Source organism: Camponotus floridanus, unplaced genomic scaffold (genome assembly GCF_003227725.1).
Source record: "Camponotus floridanus strain SB8 unplaced genomic scaffold, Cflo_v7.5 scaffold17, whole genome shotgun sequence".
NCBI lineage: Eukaryota > Metazoa > Arthropoda > Insecta > Hymenoptera > Formicidae > Camponotus > Camponotus floridanus.
Genome location: NW_020229292.1, coordinates 1,890,069 through 1,910,234, shown reverse-complemented (window position 1 = coordinate 1,910,234; position 20,166 = coordinate 1,890,069). Strand labels below are relative to the sequence as shown.

At 31.0% G+C, this 20,166-nt stretch overlaps 1 protein-coding gene across 1 annotated transcript in view; it reads right to left on the bottom strand.

The window, feature by feature from the left end:
• Positions 1 to 15,995, bottom strand: part of LOC105257833 (epidermal growth factor receptor) — a 157,584-nt gene extending 141,589 nt beyond the window's left edge. The window contains exon 1 of the mRNA XM_025407249.1: positions 15,311 to 15,995. Coding sequence (XP_025263034.1) covers positions 15,311 to 15,392 — 82 coding nt within the window. The 5' untranslated portion in view covers positions 15,393 to 15,995. The remainder of the gene's footprint in view (positions 1 to 15,310) is intronic.
• Between the last annotated feature and the right edge of the window lie 4,171 nt (positions 15,996 to 20,166).

Sequence of the window (20,166 nt, the reverse complement as noted above, 5' to 3'; positions counted from 1 at the left end):
CTATTTTTCTTCAGTAATATAAGAAGTATCATCGTCATGTGTGTGCTCAATTTTAAATAAAATATATATATATTAATATTTTTAAAAATCACGCGTTTCTCGAAAAAGATCATCGAAATAAAGAAAAATCCTAAGAATCTAATTCTTTCTTTCCTCTTGTACACATATCTGTTGCTTCTGTTAAAACGCAGAATTTTGTTAAATTTATAGAAGAATTTTATTAAATTTATAAAGGAATTTTTAAATTTATTTATTTTATAAATTATATTAAACAAAAACGTTTCATAATTTCTTTTTTCGTAGTACGTGGAAATCTCGCGACTTTGATTTGTTATTTAGATCCGCTGCAGCATGCGCTCTGTGCGATCGGTGCAACAGCAGATTTATTATTAAGCCCTGATTAAGTTACGCGTTGATTTCAACATGTTCATGATGAAGGTACTTTCAAGACACGAGATCGAGGGATATCGTATTCCTTAGGCCTGTGCTTTAAACCAGCCACAGTATTCCTTAACCGCGATTGTATATACGCGCTGCTCGCTCTTCTTCTCTCGCACTCTTCCATCTCGATGGTGTTCCCACACCAAGATTGCTACCAGAGTGTAACGTTATATTCTTGCCATGGTGGTTGTTTCGCCATGGTGACGACTCGCACACGACGCATTTCAGTACACTCCGCATGGGTGGCCGTATCCCGAGCAAGAAGCAGATATATCTTCCGAAACAATGGCCGTATTATGAATGATGATGTGTTTTAAATTCATGCTTTTTTAATAATCAATATTTATATAATTTTTTTAATAATTAATATTTAAAATAAAAAATATATATTATATTTCAAAAATCATATATATACATTCAATATTAATATCAGTCATGGATTGTAAGATCTCTTGTTTGAACTTAGATTTGAATTTATTATTTATTATTTATTATTATTTATTATTATTTATTATTATTTATTTATTATTATTTATTATCATTATTTATTTACTATTATTTATTATCATTCTTTTTTATTTAAAATTTGCTTTCTGTAATTTCTATTTTTAACTACAATTTTTTTAATATGATGACCATTTACAATTTTATATATATCTGCTTTATAATATTTGGAATCATTTACACACAATATATGTGAAACCGATGTCTGGAGATTTTCGCGTAGATTTTAGTATTTGAAAATTCCATTTTATCTAAAGGACTGCTGTAAAGCCTTATCAATCCCCTCTGTAATATTCTCCTACCAATTCATTATTTTCGTAAAAGAGAGAGAAGGAAAGCGTTAGATGTCATTCTGGCACAAGGTGCATGCAAACCAACTGTGTCACACAACACGCCTCAGTTCCTCTTTCTTTTTTTTTTACGTTCCGTGGAGGCGAGTTTTCCTGTCTCAGGTTCACTGCCACCTCGCAGATTAGCCTCGACTCGCCCGTTGCACAGCCTTCCTGGCGAGCACTATGGGGCCATGGTAATTCCTATCCCGGCGACAACGCAACAATGCAGTACCTGAGTATCGCGGCCCCGCAGGTAACCGAACCCTCCTCCACCGGCGCCTTTCATCCCTCTTTAGTCCCCTCTTCCCCCTGTCTCGTCCACCGACGCTAGAAGATCCTCGACAGTCGGGGCAACAATACTCATCTGGATTCCCCGTGCATTCTTTCGACGGGGACGCACCGGTTTTCTAAATGTATACAAGCGCGTGTGCATCGAGCAGTTGCAGCGAGAAGAATTGCTCGAATTCGAAGGTACCGCGTGTATGCAAAAGAGAAATGCGGGATGTGCGAAATAAGGGTGGCCGGAGAGTTGAATGAGAATTTCAGGGATTCAGATGACTGATCGAAACTTGTGTGTTATGTTTTTACCGGACCGAAAGTAAGGATATTTCTTTCATAAAATTTATATAATAGTCTCATACGACAAATAATAAGCGTTACATAAAATTTTTAGAAACGTATTAAACATGAAATACTAGGATAATTTCGTTCAATAAAGTATTGGTTCTCACGTAATATTTTTTTTCCATTTTATAGATTGTGTACACGTGTGTATCCCTTTCTCTTTTTCTTTTAGATTGCAAGTAGCTTATTAACTCTTGCGCTATTTCTCTGGAATAATATCCGCGACGCAAGCTAATGAATGTTGTATATAATTATGTTTATTTATATAACTATTAGTATATTCAATGTTTTCTCTCTTTCAAATATAACTTGATTATATAGATTGCGTACAATATTTTAATCCATACGATAGAACGGATAAATTAGAATCGCAAATTGCCATTTATAATACGTCTAGAAGCAATTTTATCATATTTAATTTACATTGCTTTACCTTCATTCTTATTTATCATGTATTTATTTTTTATTCGTATCGTATGTATAGTTATTTGATTTACATTAATAAGATATTAATGTATTCAATTTAACAACATATTTCACATGCTTTGCATAAAAAATACAGTAAAAAAAGTTATTTCTAATGATTCAAACACCGTTTCTTCGTTTACAGCAGATTCAAGCAGAAAATTATAATATCAATAAAGTTATATATTATTATTTACTAAAATAAAATAATTTTCCGCGAGTCAAACTTTAATTTTAAATGATATTAAATATAATTTTAAATATGTATAAAAAAGGTAAAAGGATATAATTGCAATGTACAATTTGCAAAACTGTGTATTGGTACAGAATATTATATATTTTCTTTACTACAATTATTTTAAAATATTTAATACTCATTCAGCTGTGAATAGCAAATGTGATAGCAAAAAATAAATTAAAAAATTTCAAATTAATTCAAATTATATTCAAAAATTTTCTCTTCTTATTCACGCAACCATGTCCAAAATCTTATATAATTATTTAGTCCAGTTATATTATATTCATCGGATATTAAATATTGAATAGGTAAAAGATTGACATCAGTCTGCTGACGTCATAAATAATCGTAGATAATCAGTCTGCTGACGTCATAAATTTATAGAAACGAGAGCTCAAGTTCATTTGTCCAGTCTAACCATCGATTGGACGTTCACCCCGGCCCTGGAGAAGATGCAACGCTGAGTTCGCGACATCGAGTCCCGGTTTGGACGAGCGCTTGACTCCCCGGAGACATATCTGGACTGTTTTCTTTGGAACTGGTTGCTTTATTTGGTCAACTTGAGAAAGCCTGTTCGTGACCCTCTGGTTCCGTCGCTCATCAACGGATACGCCTCGTTCTTCAGCCTTTCGATCACGTACACTTTGCAATTTTATGCGCAAATATTGCAATACAGGAAAATTAATTTAAAGTGTAGAAAATTATTATGATTATTGAATAAATTATATATATTATTAAATCGTATCAATCTCTAGTATATTAATGAAATAAGAAAATCTGAAGTTTTCCAACGATCAGAGTCTCTCCTAAAGTTGAAACAATCTTAAAAAAACGGAGAAAAGCGAATTTTTTTGACCTGGACTAGTTTCCTGAATTTGCGAGATAAGATGGACCGTAGATAACCGTAGATAACCGTAGATAAGAATCGTAGCAGGGAGGAAAACGAGAAAATAAATGAAAAGGCATTCCGAACTGCCGTAATGGCTCGTACCTTCGCGCTGGGAATAGGACGTCTTTAGATTCGCGTGACGGTAGACGCAATACACACGTGAGAAAAAGACAAGTCTCGCGATATTTTCTCATATGCTACACATCGTGTGCTCTCATAATGTTATCCTAAGGTGCCCGCGACTTCACGTTAGAAAAAGAGATTTTACGTAAGCCTGAGAGACTCTTCATATAAATTATTATTTTCCAAATGATATAGATATTCTTATATTATTGGATCAATATTTTTAAACAAAATAAATTAAATTTAAATTAAATTAAATTAAATTATAAAATAAATTAAATTAAATTTAAATTTTCATATTAACTTTGTTAATAACTGTTTTCCTTCAAAAATTGTAATGCGTCTTCTTGCATAATTTGCGAATCGAAAAATTGATTATTTAAAAAAATACAGAAAACATCTATAGACATACATTGGACCCATTCAGCGCAATCTTGCGGGGGGGAAATAAAATTTTCCCGTGTTCGCAGAGGACATGACCATCGCGAGTCTTTACGAGAATGGCGAACGGGCATCGCGGCAGAAGCTAAAGAGAGAAAGAGGCAAAAACTTGAAGACACAGAGGGAAGAGACGCGGGAAGAAGACGAGGAAAGACTCGCGAGCGAGAAGAGGACGAGAGAGGCGAGCGAGAGGGGAAATAGGGAAAGAAAGAGAAAGATGGAGAGAGGGAGAAAGAGAGGACAAAAAGGACGAGAGAAAGAGAAAGAACAGGAGGATGAAAGCGATGCGGTGAGGAGGAGGACGAGGAGGACTGGCCCATAGCATGCAATCTTCGCCCATTGAAGACGCGCTGGGAAACTGCATGGTTATTATGCCTGAATGGAACAGGGGACGGGGTGTGCGGGGCCGGGAAGAATGTCGAAGGTAGCAACGGAGGATGGACGCGAAACGTGCACGTTCCTCCCGACGAGGGGGAGGTTCTTGCTCTGTAACCGCGGCACGCAACTTGGGACCATGTGCTGGCTGCGTTAGAACCCGGTTTCACGACGAAAACCCGCGAACGTCCTCCACGTCCGGGAGAAAAAGAGAGAGGCAAAAAAAAAAGAAGAGAGAGAGAAAGATTTTACCGCGGTCTTTTTGCGCTATTTGACGCTGTTGCGATTTTATGGCATGCATGCAGCCTGCCCGTTTTACGAAGTTACGGAGCAGGTTCATGCCCGAGGAGAGACTCGATTGTGAAACCTCGTTAAAGGCTCGCCTGCTACTCGATTAGTTTTCTCATCGCTGGAAAATATTGTTGGATGAAAAATGAGCCAATTAATTCACTGTGTGTTCACTGAAACACGTGCATTTTAAATGCTTCCATATTTCAATTTGATTTATAATTGATATCAACTATTTTAGCTCGAATTAAACTGTCACGAAAAAATATTGAGATGCATTTTGTAGCTCGAAACAATGGCAACGAAAAATATCAGATTCTGGATGTCTAAATATTAAGGATGTTTTGTACTTATTTTTAAAATATTGAGAATTTAATGAAAATTGTACAGAATGTCCTTACATATGTTTAGAATTTTCAGTACAATTTTTAAATCGATTCACTAAAGCGTTCACAAGTTATAAGGATTTTAATTTGCACCGAATTAACATGTGTTCTTATGGGAAACGTATAACCACGTCGATTTAAATGACAAAAACACATGGAAATAATATTCAGAATTTGTTTAAAATTTGCAAAAATTTAGATACAGAGGAAATATTTGGTCAAATAATATTATACAAGTACTAACTGGTTAAAAAGATATTAAATATAATTTAATAAAGTTAGCCATGTATCTGTCACAAGGCGAAATTCTCTGCCAAAAGTTAGTCATTTCAATTCAAAAAATTCGGAATATTTCAGTAAAAACGTAATAAATATTAAAAAATACATCTCTGCACTGTAGCTAAGATTCCACACAATTTCTTACTCAAAATACACCAAAAGTGGATATATTCGTCAATATTGATTTTCAGCTACTTTTTGCTGGGATTGGACATACAAAACATCCTTAAATGTTTAGGTGAAATGTGTAGCTATATAATTTTATATATTAATTTATTGTGATATATATTATTTTCTGAAAATATTTTGCCATATTTATTTTTACCTTTGCCAATTATGCTTTTCTGTTCTAATCAGGAAGATATTTTGCAACTTCCTTGTTACACATATAAATAGATATGTGGCTTGAGACAGGATGCTGACAACTCGCTTGTCGAAGCGGTTGGAATGCCTCCATTCAAAGGCTGTCGTACGAGGTCCATACAAAACGCGCTTGATAAGAAGTATATAGGTACTGTAAAGCGAGCATTTAAATAACTACTATGGAATGTCACGTCGTAATAAACACCCTATCCAATATAAACAACATATGTTATCTTGAGCATCTACAGACATCTAAAAACTTTAAAGATTATTAAAAATATTAAATTTATAAATATTTTTATAAAAAGAGAAAGAAAGAGAAAATGTACACGAATTTTATAGATTATGTCAAAAAATTAAAATATTAAAAATGATGTTTTGTAAAATCGATTAAAGATTATAATCAATAATATATATAAAGACGCGATTTTTAAATTAATATAAATTTAATTAAAATTTTTGACACCTAATTTTCTGTAACAAATATTTAAATCTTTTTTTCGACTCTTTTCGACAAATTATTATATTTATACAACTGATGCAAATTATCGATGGTGAATGATGTGTATATTTTATGGAAATAATGCATTGATTTATGTTTCGACAAGTTGGATTTTTACGTTTTGATGATTTATGTTTCCAATTGCATAAAATTTTCCTTCATCCTTTCATCTTTTAATGTTGTCGACTGACATATTAATGACAAGTGAGTTAATGACAAGGGTTATGTCATACAGAAGGAGGCGAGTTTTTAATATGCGATGATCAGCGATTCTTTTGTCGGAACAGTCATCTCTGCTACCTGCACATCTCGGTGAGCAGACGGTTTCATCGATTTTCCTGAAACATTCCGTTCAAGACGTTGTCTCGCTACGAGCAAGAAACATCATCGCGGCATTGAATTCCGGGCCAATACGAACGCCCCCCTCATCAACCTCAATTAAACTCCACCGTCTCGCAGTTATCTTCGCACCCGAGGCGCACCGAGTGCTACTGGTGTTAAGTCACTACATATTATTGGTCGAGTTCACTCGTCTCAAGGAGGTCTTTCATGCTGCCGTCAAACAAGTCGTTTTTTCTTCACTATAGAAAAAATTTTATCCGTAATTTTATTAATCGAAAACATATAAAAATAATAAATGCATTTTGCGAAGCGATGTGATGCTTAATTATGATAATAAAATGTTAGATTTGTTTCCACTTTTAGAATATTATTTCAGTATTTATTTGCAGCTTATATTTTATTTTTTGAATTTCCTCAAATCACACATTAGTGCTAATTGGATGTATTTTTTACGAAAAGGAGATTAAGCTATATTTTTGAGATAACTGCAAAATAATCAGAAAATCACAATAAATTTTTAACAAAACGATAAACTGCATAGAATCTTATAGATCATCGTCAAGGAAAGATCGTCGTCTATTTAAAACGAGCAAGTAGCTCTTGCTATGCAGCCGTGTATTCGAGTTCTAAAAGCGCTTTTCATTTTGTAACGATGCCGATGTAACGCCAAGTTTCAACGAGAGAGGCTACAAATCCTTTCCTGCTAGTGACCCTCGAGCTATGGCCGTGTTCCTTGAGACTCGCTCCTTGAGATTCGCGCTGGACATGTTGCTGAATGTGGTCTTTGGGATTACGTATCGGGGGCAGTGTCGTTGAACTTCAATACTCGATAATAAAAGGGAGATTCCTTGTCAGGATCCGCCGCACTCTTTCAGACTTGATGAATACCGCGAGTCTTTGAACTTCATCGCCGACTGGCACGACTTGGCGCATGCACGCGTCCCGATTTCCGTTGCGATCAGATGTAATGGCTTCAATATTCACCGTCTCAACTTTCGCGACAGATGTAACATGGTGTACGATCATGTTATAACATTTTCTCAATTAGCGTTAATGTTTGATCAATTTAAGTAACGATAAAATATATTATAAAAAGCTTTTATTCTAAAACAAGATAAATATTCTGCTTTTATTCTGAAACAAGATGAATATTCAAACTTCATTATTTAATTTAACGTCATTTTGCACATTGCTTTGTAAAACACATTTTAATTCCATATGTTTTTGATTATAAATATTAAATTTTAAAATGATGATTTAAAAATCGGAAAATAAATTTCTTAATAATTTTATAAACAATTATATGAATAACCTCTTAATAATTTCATATAAATAATTTTGTATCTAATCTAAGAATTGTTTTTATACAGGTTTCCTTAAATGAATTTTTATTTTCATATTAATTTTTTAATTATTAATTAATAATTAAAGTGCACATAACAAATTTGTCATTAATAAAGATTCAAAATCTAAAGATAATGTTTATAAAATTGAATATATATATATATATATATATATATATATATATATATATGTATTAATAATCTTATGAATAAAAGTTTAAAATACAGTTTAAAATATAGTTTAAAATCAGAATATCTTCGGAGATCTAGTTTATGTAAAATTATTAAATTATAATATATTTTACCATTTTATATTTTCGATAATATTTAGGTAATGACGGTAATAAATAAGATAAATGAGAAGTATCACACGATATTTTGCCATTTAATTACCATCGAATATGGAACTAGTTAAGCATATGCTTTGAGAATTCTTTGCGCATTCTTTTACAAAGGTATGGACGAGAAACGCAAAAAATTTAATATCTTGCGATAGATTGATCTTAGATCCAGCTTTATACGTTATATCCAGTTATATAAATATATACATATTTGTTAGATTCACGTTAAATAACACATATATATGGGAAATGTTTCTTATAGGAAAAATATTTCTCCTTTGTTTCACACAAAATCTAATATTTAAAAATGATACATTTTAAAGAGATGTTGATAGGATTATCATTGAGCTACTTTTAAGAAGATTGAAAAAATAACACTATAACGAGCTAAATTCAATAATTCTGAACAATAATTTACTCACAAGTCTCGATATTAAAAAAATGATACAAAAATATAGATTCTAATCATGTGAATGTTTATACATATATATTTGTGTTTGCAAATACATGCATAACTACATCCATAAAAAGAAAAAATAGAAAAAAGCCCAGATATCTATCATTTAGAATCATAAGAAAAATGTTGAAGATATAAAACAGAGAGATTAACTGTAATATATTTTATTATTTTATGTTGCTATTTATTATATATATATATAGAATAATAATAATGCTAAAGCAAGGAAGTGAAAGGTTTTCATTACATTATTTTTTTCTTGCGCATGCGAACAGTCTGCAGATTCATCGTTCATACTTTATAGTTGCAATAGTCAAGTTGCTTCGATATATTTTTTTGAAAATCGAAAGAGTATAAAAGGTAGATCATAAGATAGATCGTATAAAAAGGAGAATCATCCCTTCGCAGCTGGGTGTCTTTTCTCTATAAACGAATTGAATTCCTCACAGAATTCCTCTACAACGTTGTCACTTCTTCTTTCTGATTTTTGACATTTGTATAAAATGCTTGAGTATTCGATATAAATATTGTTGTAATTTTATAAAGAACACGAATATTTTATTACAATAAATAAATATTAAAAATCTCGTAAAAGTTTATCAATAAATGTATGTAATTTATTAAGGTTTTTCACATTAAAAATTGATTAAACAGACATTTTTCTTGCTCGATGAAAATTTTCAAAATTTATAGCAAAGAGACGGAATTTTTCCAGCATGACGTTGTCATAAAAAAAATAACTTTGCTTGATTAGTAATGCAAATAAAAGTCTTTTCTTTTCTTATCGATTTAATCACGACGACGTTGCCGTAACATTCTCATCAATAACACAGAACATACGCGCGTGTGCGCAAGAAAAATATTAGTTCTCAGGGGCATTTCCCATGCGCATAATTTCGCGCAAAGAGTGCTAAATTATGCGCGTGTGAAGCATCTTTTCGTAGCCATCACGCCGCGGAGACGATATATGACACAAGATCGAGCTAATCGTGGAATGCCGGTGGTGTACAATTGGCTTTTTGGGCGCGCTTAGATTCGGCGGGTGTATCATTCCATTAGCCTATTAAATAATTATGCATGCTTAAGACTCCCGTCTACACGCGGTTGTGAATGCGTTCCTTGTAATTGGGCGTAAGTTGCTCTCGGAGCTCATCTTTCGTTCTAGACACGTGGGTCCGGAAGATCACGCCTATAAATCTCTCTAGTTATATACAACCGCAGTTATATTCGTTACTTATGTATTACATACATTGTACATTTGCTGTGTCTACAATTAATTAATAATAGTAAAATACTGTGTTTATAATTAATTAATAATGATAATTAATAATAATTAATAATAATAAAATACGATTTAAATTTTCGATCTATCGGCTACAATTTTTATGTGATTATACTTATACTTGGTACTTTTCGACTACTGATTTTTTCGTAAACTAAGATTAATGAAGATGACACTAATCGCGTTTTAAAATTGATATGTCAATTTTATAATAATTGAAAATACTTGTAATTAAGATCTTCCGTGTCCTAAAAAAATAAATAAATAAAAAGGAAGGAGAGCTAACGAGAAGACAGCGACAATGCGAGACAATGTATGAAGTAAAATGTATTCAAAGCGCGAGGTGAATGCATTGTCGCTCGACCCTGATTGCTTCTGCTGTTACATCAGCAGAGATAGCTCAATTGCTGAACATGCCCATCCAGTGCTGCTCAAGTTCCTTCATGATAAATCGTACTCATGATTATTTTCTACGATTATATTTCGTTAAATATCGTATTGCAAATTCTAAAAGAAATTGATTAAAATATCTTTTGAATATAAACATCGGGGGATTACGAAGGGACAATATTTCTAATACTTAAATTTCGATCTTACTTTCTCTCTCTCTCCTTTTTTCTTCTTTTTTTCTCTCCTTTTATATTTTTACTTATTAAAAATATCCAAAAGAAGATACTATCTATTCTTAGTTCCACACAAAATAATATGTTTAGTATAATTAGTAAGTAATAAAGGAAAGGGTGGAAAGAGAATAGTAAAGTATAAGATTAAAGAGATGGACCGGTGTTTGAATTAGATTAGAAATAGATGTTTGAATTAGATTAGAATTAGGTTATTCATTAGATTAATATCATCGCGCAAGATGATCCGTGAACCGATGCGTCACTCATCCGTCGTGATCGACATTGGTTCAAGTAATGTTGACCCGAGCTCATTCCCTTGCATCCTTGCGACTCATTATCGATTCGTGGGAACATTATTCCGATCCCATACTTATATCTATTATAATGATGTGAGAAAAAGTAAAAAATTACAATGCCATAGGTAAATTTATAATAAATTGATAAATAGTAAATTAGACGAATAAATAAATTTAAATACGTCCTCAAATGTTTTATCATAAGCAGTCGCTTTCGGAAATTGAAACTGAACTATTATGTATATATATTAGGTCAGATATGACGGCGAGCTTTTATCAGAGAAAGCTAATTAATTACAAAATAAATTTAAAAGTTTTTAAATATAAATTCATAAAATACTGTCTAATTAATTACTAAATAAATTTCATTAATTTATTAAATCTTTTACTTTTTTTATTTAGAGTTTATAAATGCGTCTTGACGTGCGTTGTTTTCTCTTATAAAATTTTAATTAAATATAAGTAATATTTGCGTGTTAAGAAAAATAATTGTATTAAATCAAGAATGTTTCGAAACTCTTAATTTAAACAATATATTTTATAATAATGATTTTCGGAGCATTTTAAAATATTCTCTTGGCTTCCTTATATTTTTAATAACTTTTTACATTTGAAACATTTTCTTAATTCTTGTTTTTCTTAATAATTTTTATACGATTTTGCTCTTTCAAGCTTTTTTGCGTCTTCTACAAAACATTCGAAACAAAATGATCACCTGTATATATTCGTTGGATATGTCTAAGTAGTTCCTGCGCCACGCAAGGCTGAGGAGTTCGATTCGAGGCTCTGCTTTATGCTTGGCTGGCTACCGCTCCTCTATGTCTTTCCTCTGTGCAGTGAAGGCAGAGGAGAGGACAGACGTCGCTTCAAGAACGCGGGGGAAACGCGTTCTTGCTTCCATCGCAGTCTGCTTTTTCAGCCGACCGATACTTCGCCGAAGAATTCAATGAAGAATTACCGCATAATCTTCAACTTCCAGCTTCCTTATTTAGCCGTACATTTTTATGAACTTTTATCATCTCGTCTTTATATCAAGAGATTCGATGTAATAAGTTTGAGTCCATTAAAACGCCGTGTGCGTACTTGAAGAGCAATAACGACTCGAAGAAAAGAGAAGTTTGACAATGGCAGTTTTGTTCAAAAGAAATTCGATATAAAATGTAAGCGAAGCCGATATAGAAATATTCTGTCAATAAAAATATTAAAAATAGTATTTTTGTGTTTTACATATAGTTTGTTTTATCTGCAATATTTATTTTGAACTTTGCAACGACTAAACATCTCAAATATCTGCTTGTAGTTCTTTTAATGCTCCATATTTATTATCTTATTTATAAGCATAGAAATTAAATATTTTCTATTTGATGATTCAATGCAGCATAATTTTTATGCGAAAAATTTGTATATATCCAGTAACTATATATGCATGTTATTTCAATAAATTAGAAATAAAGCAAAATGAGAGGAAGTCCTACTTGTGTAAGTGGAACAACATCGCTATGTCATGCTGCAGAAATGTGAATTTTATTTTCAAACTAGTCGCGTAGAAGTAGAACTGGGTTGCACTTTATTACTTAACATTTTATACTAGTTCCTAACATTTTCTCTCTATCTGGTTATTTGTACGTAATAAATTGTATCAGAGAATAAAAATTATAAGCTTTTAGAGATCTATAATAATTTTTTCTATCTTAATTCAATATAATAATCTATTGAAAATAGATATTCTTATGTATATATATATATATATATATATATATAATCTCAAAATTTCAAAAATTCATAAAATCATCATTTAAATATAATTATTTAAATAATAATTAAAAGAAATCGCAGCTTTTTATACGTTTTACCTCCTTTCTTAAAATTTTTAAATTAATTAAATTGTAGAAAAATTATATTTTACATTTCAGTAAAATCTGTTTTTAATTTAAAAATTTGTAAGTTGATTATATATTAATTTAATAATATAATTTAATATATCAATATAAGAAAAATACATTTTTAAAAAGATATAAATCAAAGTGACCTTGCTAACCAATATATCCATTATCATACATATTTGCAAGATATATTTTAAAATAAAAAAAATTATCTCGTGTGTTTAGTAAATAAATTCGAGTTAAAATGGGATTCCGAGGAAAGTGTTTGCAATTGTCTTATCATTCTACTTCTTTTGCACGATAATGCCACTTTAACGAAAGTTCCAGCGAACGGCGTCGTATCATTGGCCTCATTTTTGTCCTGGCGCTTTGGATGAACCGAACTGATTAAAGCTTAATTAACCGTTTAACAAGTTATATTTAACTCATGGTATTTCTCTTTCTTCGTATTAAAAGAAAAAAATAGAAAAAAAGAAAGATCAAATTGAGAAAACGCTGTCGCGTTTGTGACGCGATAAATCAGCAAATAAATCATGCGTTCCTTCTTTACTTTTATTTCTCTTACTTATTTTATTTATCTTATTATCTTAGTATCTTATTTATTATAATATCTCATTAATTTTTTTAAATGTTTATGATATTGTCATGAGACTTTAGCAGTCACGAACGAAAAAAGATGGCGTTTCCTGACATACTGTTTACCTTTTTATACAATCGATATTTGCGTATTTTAATCCTTTATCTTTCGTTTATAAAAACAAACAGAAAGAAATTTTTAGCCGAGCTTTGTCGGCGATTCCCTATGATTTGCTTAACGTAAGGGCAGTCAGTTTCTCTTATCATAGCGCTGAGATACGCAATTTCTTATCTACCAAGCGATAATTGCGCTGTTGCTCGTAAAAGACAAACAAGTAAACGCAAATGTAAAAACATTACATGATTATATAAGTCAGATCTAAAGATCTAACGTTATTTTATAATAAATATTTGTATCTTGCCATTATTAAGTTTTTATTAATTTTTACAAAGTTTTTGAAATTTAATTTCAAGATTTTTAAAGAAGAAATGCGTATAAATTTCAGTTTTAATACCAACTAAATATTCAAAAATATATTATTTCTAAACAAATATTTATGTATTTGAATAAGTAATGCTTGTACATGATATTTTACGTTAAAAATATTTCTTTGCCATACGCAGTTACAATGTTATGTGTTGCAAAAATCGCGAGCTTGGGAGCGCGACGAACATTCAGCGAGTTGAATCGAGAGTGAGTCGAGAAAGCGCGATTCATAAAAGCATTAAAGTTTGCGTAACTAAAATGTTCATTCAGCCAAGTGGAACAGGTAAATTTGCTCCATAGATAAATAAATTGAGATTTAGTGTAAATTATATTAAAAATATTTTTGTGCGTGTATTAAAATCTTTTAAAAAACGTAATTATTATTTCAAAATTTCAGATATACATTTATATTGTACATTAGAGAGAGATTTAATATGAAAATGTATATAAATGTTTATATTAAATCTCAAATTTTTATAAATGAAATATCAAATTTTTATAAATGTTTATATTAAATCTCAAATTTTTTATCAAATTTAATTTGTGCGTAAATGCATGTATGTACATGATTTTCGTTGGCTTTCGTTAAAAGGCTTTTAATTAAAAATTCTTCAATTATATTTTTATATATATAACCAATTAATTTAAAAAAAGAAAAAGTTACTGCTAGTCCATTTATATTTGAAAATTAAATATTTCTTTTTTCAAATAATTAAGTTAAATATTATATAATATTATATAATATTATAGTAATTGAATATTATTCTCGGAATCTATGGTTTTTATTATTGAAAAATTTATTTCGTGTAAGATGTCGCAAACAAAAGGCTTATAAAAATTTACACGTCAGAGATAAAACATGTAAACGGAAAATAAAAATATTACGCATTATTTAAATTATCTTAATTGCTATTAAAAATAGATTTAAGTAATCTAAATCAGGACCACAATCTGTCGATTTTCGTGACTTGATGCCTACTATTTACGCCTACTATTTACATCTGCCATTTATATCTTATCTATATTTTAGCAACGAGCTTGACAATCGTAAATAAAACACTTAGCATTCCGTCTCAGGTATAATGTACCTATAATACGACGTTCTGTATCCCGTGACTGCCAAATGTCAATAAACAAAAAAAACAAAACCTTAAAATCTATTCACGGAGATAAGCCGAGAAAATGGGCAAAGTGAACAGCTCTGATCTAAACGAAAGGTATATAAATATCTCGGTGTTAAATATTTCGATTCAAATCATCAATCAATTTCTGAACATTTTGAATATTATACCGAATATATTACTCACGCAAGTTAAAATTTGTCAATACACATTTAAAAGTTTCATTTTTTTGAGAATATCTCTCTGTCGTAGCAGGTAGCAGGATTTTCAGAAACGTTCAATTTAAAAAAAAAACAAAAATAAACGTACCTCTTTCCTCGATGACGTCCGCTCCGTCGATATACATCATCATAAAGAGGAGGAAAATTTCAAGAATCTTAGCCGGCGTCATCCTGAGTCCTCGTGATCCAGAGATGTCGAGGAAATCCCAGGTACCCTCACAACAATCGGCAACGCATATCCACTGCACCAACCACTGCACACCCGCCACCCTTTAAACTCCGCGTCTTTTCGACGAGGCTGCACGTTTAATTTCACACATTTAGCGATTGCGACACGACGACAGTCTCGCACTCGAGGACGCCCGACGCAGCGACGTGAAGTCGCGCGATGTTTTCAAAAAAATTTACCTTCGCGCAAGTAATCAAAGTGTCAAATTCGACTCACGATCATCAAGACATCGCTCAATCATTCGTACAGAATCCAAAGGATGATTCTTAATTTCAATCCCTCGAGCCTCCTCGCTATTTCGGAGCACGTGGGGGAGTCGTATCAACGCACGTGGCGTTTGTTTTGAAGGTGGTTCGATCGATCTGGCGCGATGATAGATGACAACTTCCGCGGAGCACCCCCCCGGAAGCTCGAACACACTCGCGTTATCGATTAAGAACAGCGCGCGACTCGTGTTTTTCGCGACGCAGGATTTGCGCGGACGATTTTTTTTCTCGACCGTTCACCTGATGTTTACAACGCGCGCGCGGACCTACTCCCACACCGGTCGCGTCAAGAATACGCGCGCTCTAAGACGACCCGCGTGACGCCAGCTGGCGTGGCGCTCGCGTAGCCGCGCGAAGTTTGCCGGAAACTGCCGAGCGGCCGCGCGGGCAACTTCGGAGTAATCGGAGTTGTTTATCAAAAATGACGGATCTCGGCGCGCGATAAAGTTTTGTTATTTGTTATCGAATATCGATGGGCGGATTTATTCTTTCGCAGCGGTGAGAAATGAGATCGAGATCGGTAAGTAGGTGACTTTAGGAATTTCGGCGCGAAAGTCCCTTGTACCGAGCTCGCCATTGATATGTAATTGCGAATGTAATTAGGATGCGAATTGAATTTTGCAAAATGCGTTGTTCACTGACTTCCATGTATTATATATATAATGTATTATATATATAATATATATATATATATATATATATATATATAATAAAAATATATATAAATCCATATATTATGTGTGTGTATGTGTATATATATATATATATATATATATATATATATTATAATATATGGAATTTATATATATGTATAAAGAAGTCTGTAGCGTTATCAGAATGTGTCGTGTATTTTCAAGAGGCAGATATAAAGACAATTTGATACAAATGTCAATGCATGACAATAATAAAAAAATTACTACTTAGAAAAATTAAAATAATAAAATAATAAAAAGATACAGTAATAAAAAAATTACTACTTAGAAAAATTTAAATTTCGGATTATTATATTCGCGAATTCTTTTTGTATAGATTGATTGATTGATTTTAGATTTGAAGATATTATTATTAACATAAATTATCTTAATATTGCTAGTCAATTAATCAAAGGATCGTTGGAAATAATATAATCGACCAAAACTAGTCAGAAATTTTTTGTTTATTGATTATAATTAATAAATAAAAGATTTCTGGCTAGTTTTGGTCGATTATATTATTTCCAACGATCTTTATATTATTATTAATTTGAATAATTCTTTAGGACATGTTTAAATAATTTTAAATATGTAGATATTAAAAAAATTAATAATTTATAAATTTTGTTTTGTTTATAATAAAGATGCGAAAGAATCCAGGAATGTGCAGTGACAGTACAGTGAATATGTGTTGATTGTTATGGAGATATCTGGAATTTCCTTCATCTTTCTGGACCAAAAGGATAGCACTGATTCCTGAAATTATCATATTGAACCGATTGAACGGACGTCATCCTAGAAAGAAGTTCGTGCATTTTGATTTAATGGAAAGTTCTAGAATTAAAGGTAAGAGATTTATCTTAAATATTTTATATTTGAGATAGATACTAAGCTATATAATTTTTAGTACAATTTTTACAATTTTTGCAACATTTTTATGTCAATCAAAAAATGTATAAAAATTTCTAAAATTGAACGATTAATATATATATGCGAAAAAGTTAAAAAAAGTATGCGGAAGATACTTTTTTCTCGAAAAAGAGAAAGAACGGATGTGCGTGTACAGCCCTGTCGATTCCACGAAGACGCTAGTCGTTTTATCGTTGCAAAAATTGTCGAGAAGACTGGTTTCTTGTCGCCAATGCACGCACATACAATGTATACGTGCGATATATGTGATCACGTCTCGAAGAAATCCATAAAAGAGAAACAGTGAACAAGAAGTAAACTATATATAAATACCACATCGTACATGTTATCTTTTCTTTATTCTTTGCAGAAACTTCTCATTATAATTTTTTCTTATTTTTCGATTCAATTTTCTTTATTTCTTTTACGTATTTTTCCTATTATTTATAGTAAAAACCTTTTGCAATTTAATAAAACAATTATATGTGTATTTAAATATAACATTTTATAATAATAATCTTTCTAATATCTATCTAATTTATTAAATTGTTTCAATTTTTTGGAATATGGTCTTTAATTAGAATTAATTTTCTAACTATCTAATATAACTTGCGTGATCTACTATAAACTGTTTTTAATTAAATTTATAAAATATTATACTTTTTTTTGAATCTACATATCTGTTATGTCAAAATATATCAAAGTATTTTATTTTTATAAATTTTTTTATAATTTTTTGTATATAATTTATTTATTATGATTTGAAAACTATTACACTGATCTTTTTTCTGGAAAAAAATTATTACACTTTGAAACAGCATTTATCAATTCTGCAAAGTTTTTTCTCCTTAGAAAATGATTCGTTGTAAAATAATTATAATCTCTCAAAGAAAACATGCAGATTTATTACATTGTATTTCTGTGCAGCATAATCGAAACCTAAATCAAATATGTTTCTAATAAATTTTTTTCTCTCTACCATTATGTATATTATTTATCAGGGCTTTTTTTATTTTTCTTATTTAAATCTATCGAGTTTTCTGTATCTACGTTAAAGTAACTAAATGAACTATTTCATACATAAATCTTCCATCATTTAAATGATTGATTAATTAACTTCGTTCAGAATTTCACGTCGATGTGCAATGAAACAATATATCGCGAACATCTATTCTTCATAAAAATAACATCTAATTTGTTAAGAAAGTATGAGTGAATCAAATGTCACGCTCTTTTAAGATTTTAGTGATTTTATCGTAGCAATGCACAAAGATATTTTAATTAAAACAGTTTTCTCTCTGATTTTTAATAAAGCACCACATACGTTTCTAGAGTTAATAACAATCTTCATAAAAATACAGATGGTTTCATCGTGCGTTTACCGTTCACTTCTTTTCCTCCCTTTTCGAATCGTTATTCTCCTTGAAGCAACGGTTCCCAAGCGGGATCCGGAAGGCACAACCAGTATTTTTCTCTTTTTTTCTCGGTCTCAGTTTTTTCCGCACGTTTATAAGAGAACCAAATGTGTGAATTTCGTAATAAATCCTACATGTAAAGATAACAGATTAAATAATTTGCTATAGATCGAAATATCTTGTATTAAATAATTTCTATAACTTAAATAATTTGCTTAAATATATCGAAATATTTTGCATCTTATATATAACACACAAATATTCGAATAAAACATATTACTTTTTTCAATTGTTTTTCATAGAGTATATCATATTTGTAATATATATCATGTTATTTCATGGAATAATTAAAATCAATAAAGAGTTTTTAAAAAGGTACAATAATTTTAACTAATATTTGTTCAAAATATTTTATATGTAATTTAAAAGATTATTTAACATTAATTGTAACTATTATTACTGCAACTAAATTTTTATTCTACCTTTTTTTGCTTTTTTATATATTAACCTTTTTATTTATTTGATTTAAAATAAAAAATCTAAAGATCTAAAATATGTGTGATATTTTAAAGTTTTATACTATTGAAATAAATATTTAGCACGCGTTGTTTGATCGCTATAAACTTTGAAATACAAAAAAATATAACCACAGATCCGGCATCATAATTTTTCATTGATAAATAGCAGGTGAAATAAAAGGAAAAAAGGTGTTAAACAATTTTATTATCTTTTTTCTTTCCGTTTATTATAAATAACAAGATGCATATTCGGTGCGCATGTGTCATTTAACTCTTGTATAATATATTTATATATATTTATACGTTAATCAAGCTCCAGAGCTAATTTTACTTCGCTTACTGTATTATGTCTTATTTATGCTGAGTGAAATTAATACACCTCACTACAATCTGTCTGCCGTGTGGAAAATTAGAAATTTCATTCGAGGATGAACTTTGCGCGTCATGCGACGAAGAAAAACCGTGTTATCTTCGCGCGAGGTAGAAGTGGATGTTAAGAATCTATCTGCCTTCTTGATCATGCTAAATAATTTTTATAAGCCCTTCGAGACCAGCGGTATTTTACCGCATCTTCATCCGATTGATACTCTTTGACATTGATGCGCCAATTAAAATGTAGATACAAATCCGAATAGGTTTTTTCGTCATTGAAAAATTGTTTAAAAATTTACCGTATTGATATGCGCGTGTCTCACGAGTAACTTTGACGAATACGAGGATTAAAATCGTAAATCACGATCGATCAGTTGACGAACAATTTGATGATATCGCTTATTGTGGACTCGGCCGATATGTCTAATTAAATTCAACAATAAACAGTCGATGTACAGAGATTCAACAAATTCGTTGTCTTGAGCGCCGAGATAATTCGAGCCCCGTAGGGAAATTTCTCTATCTGGAAACGAAGGGATTAAC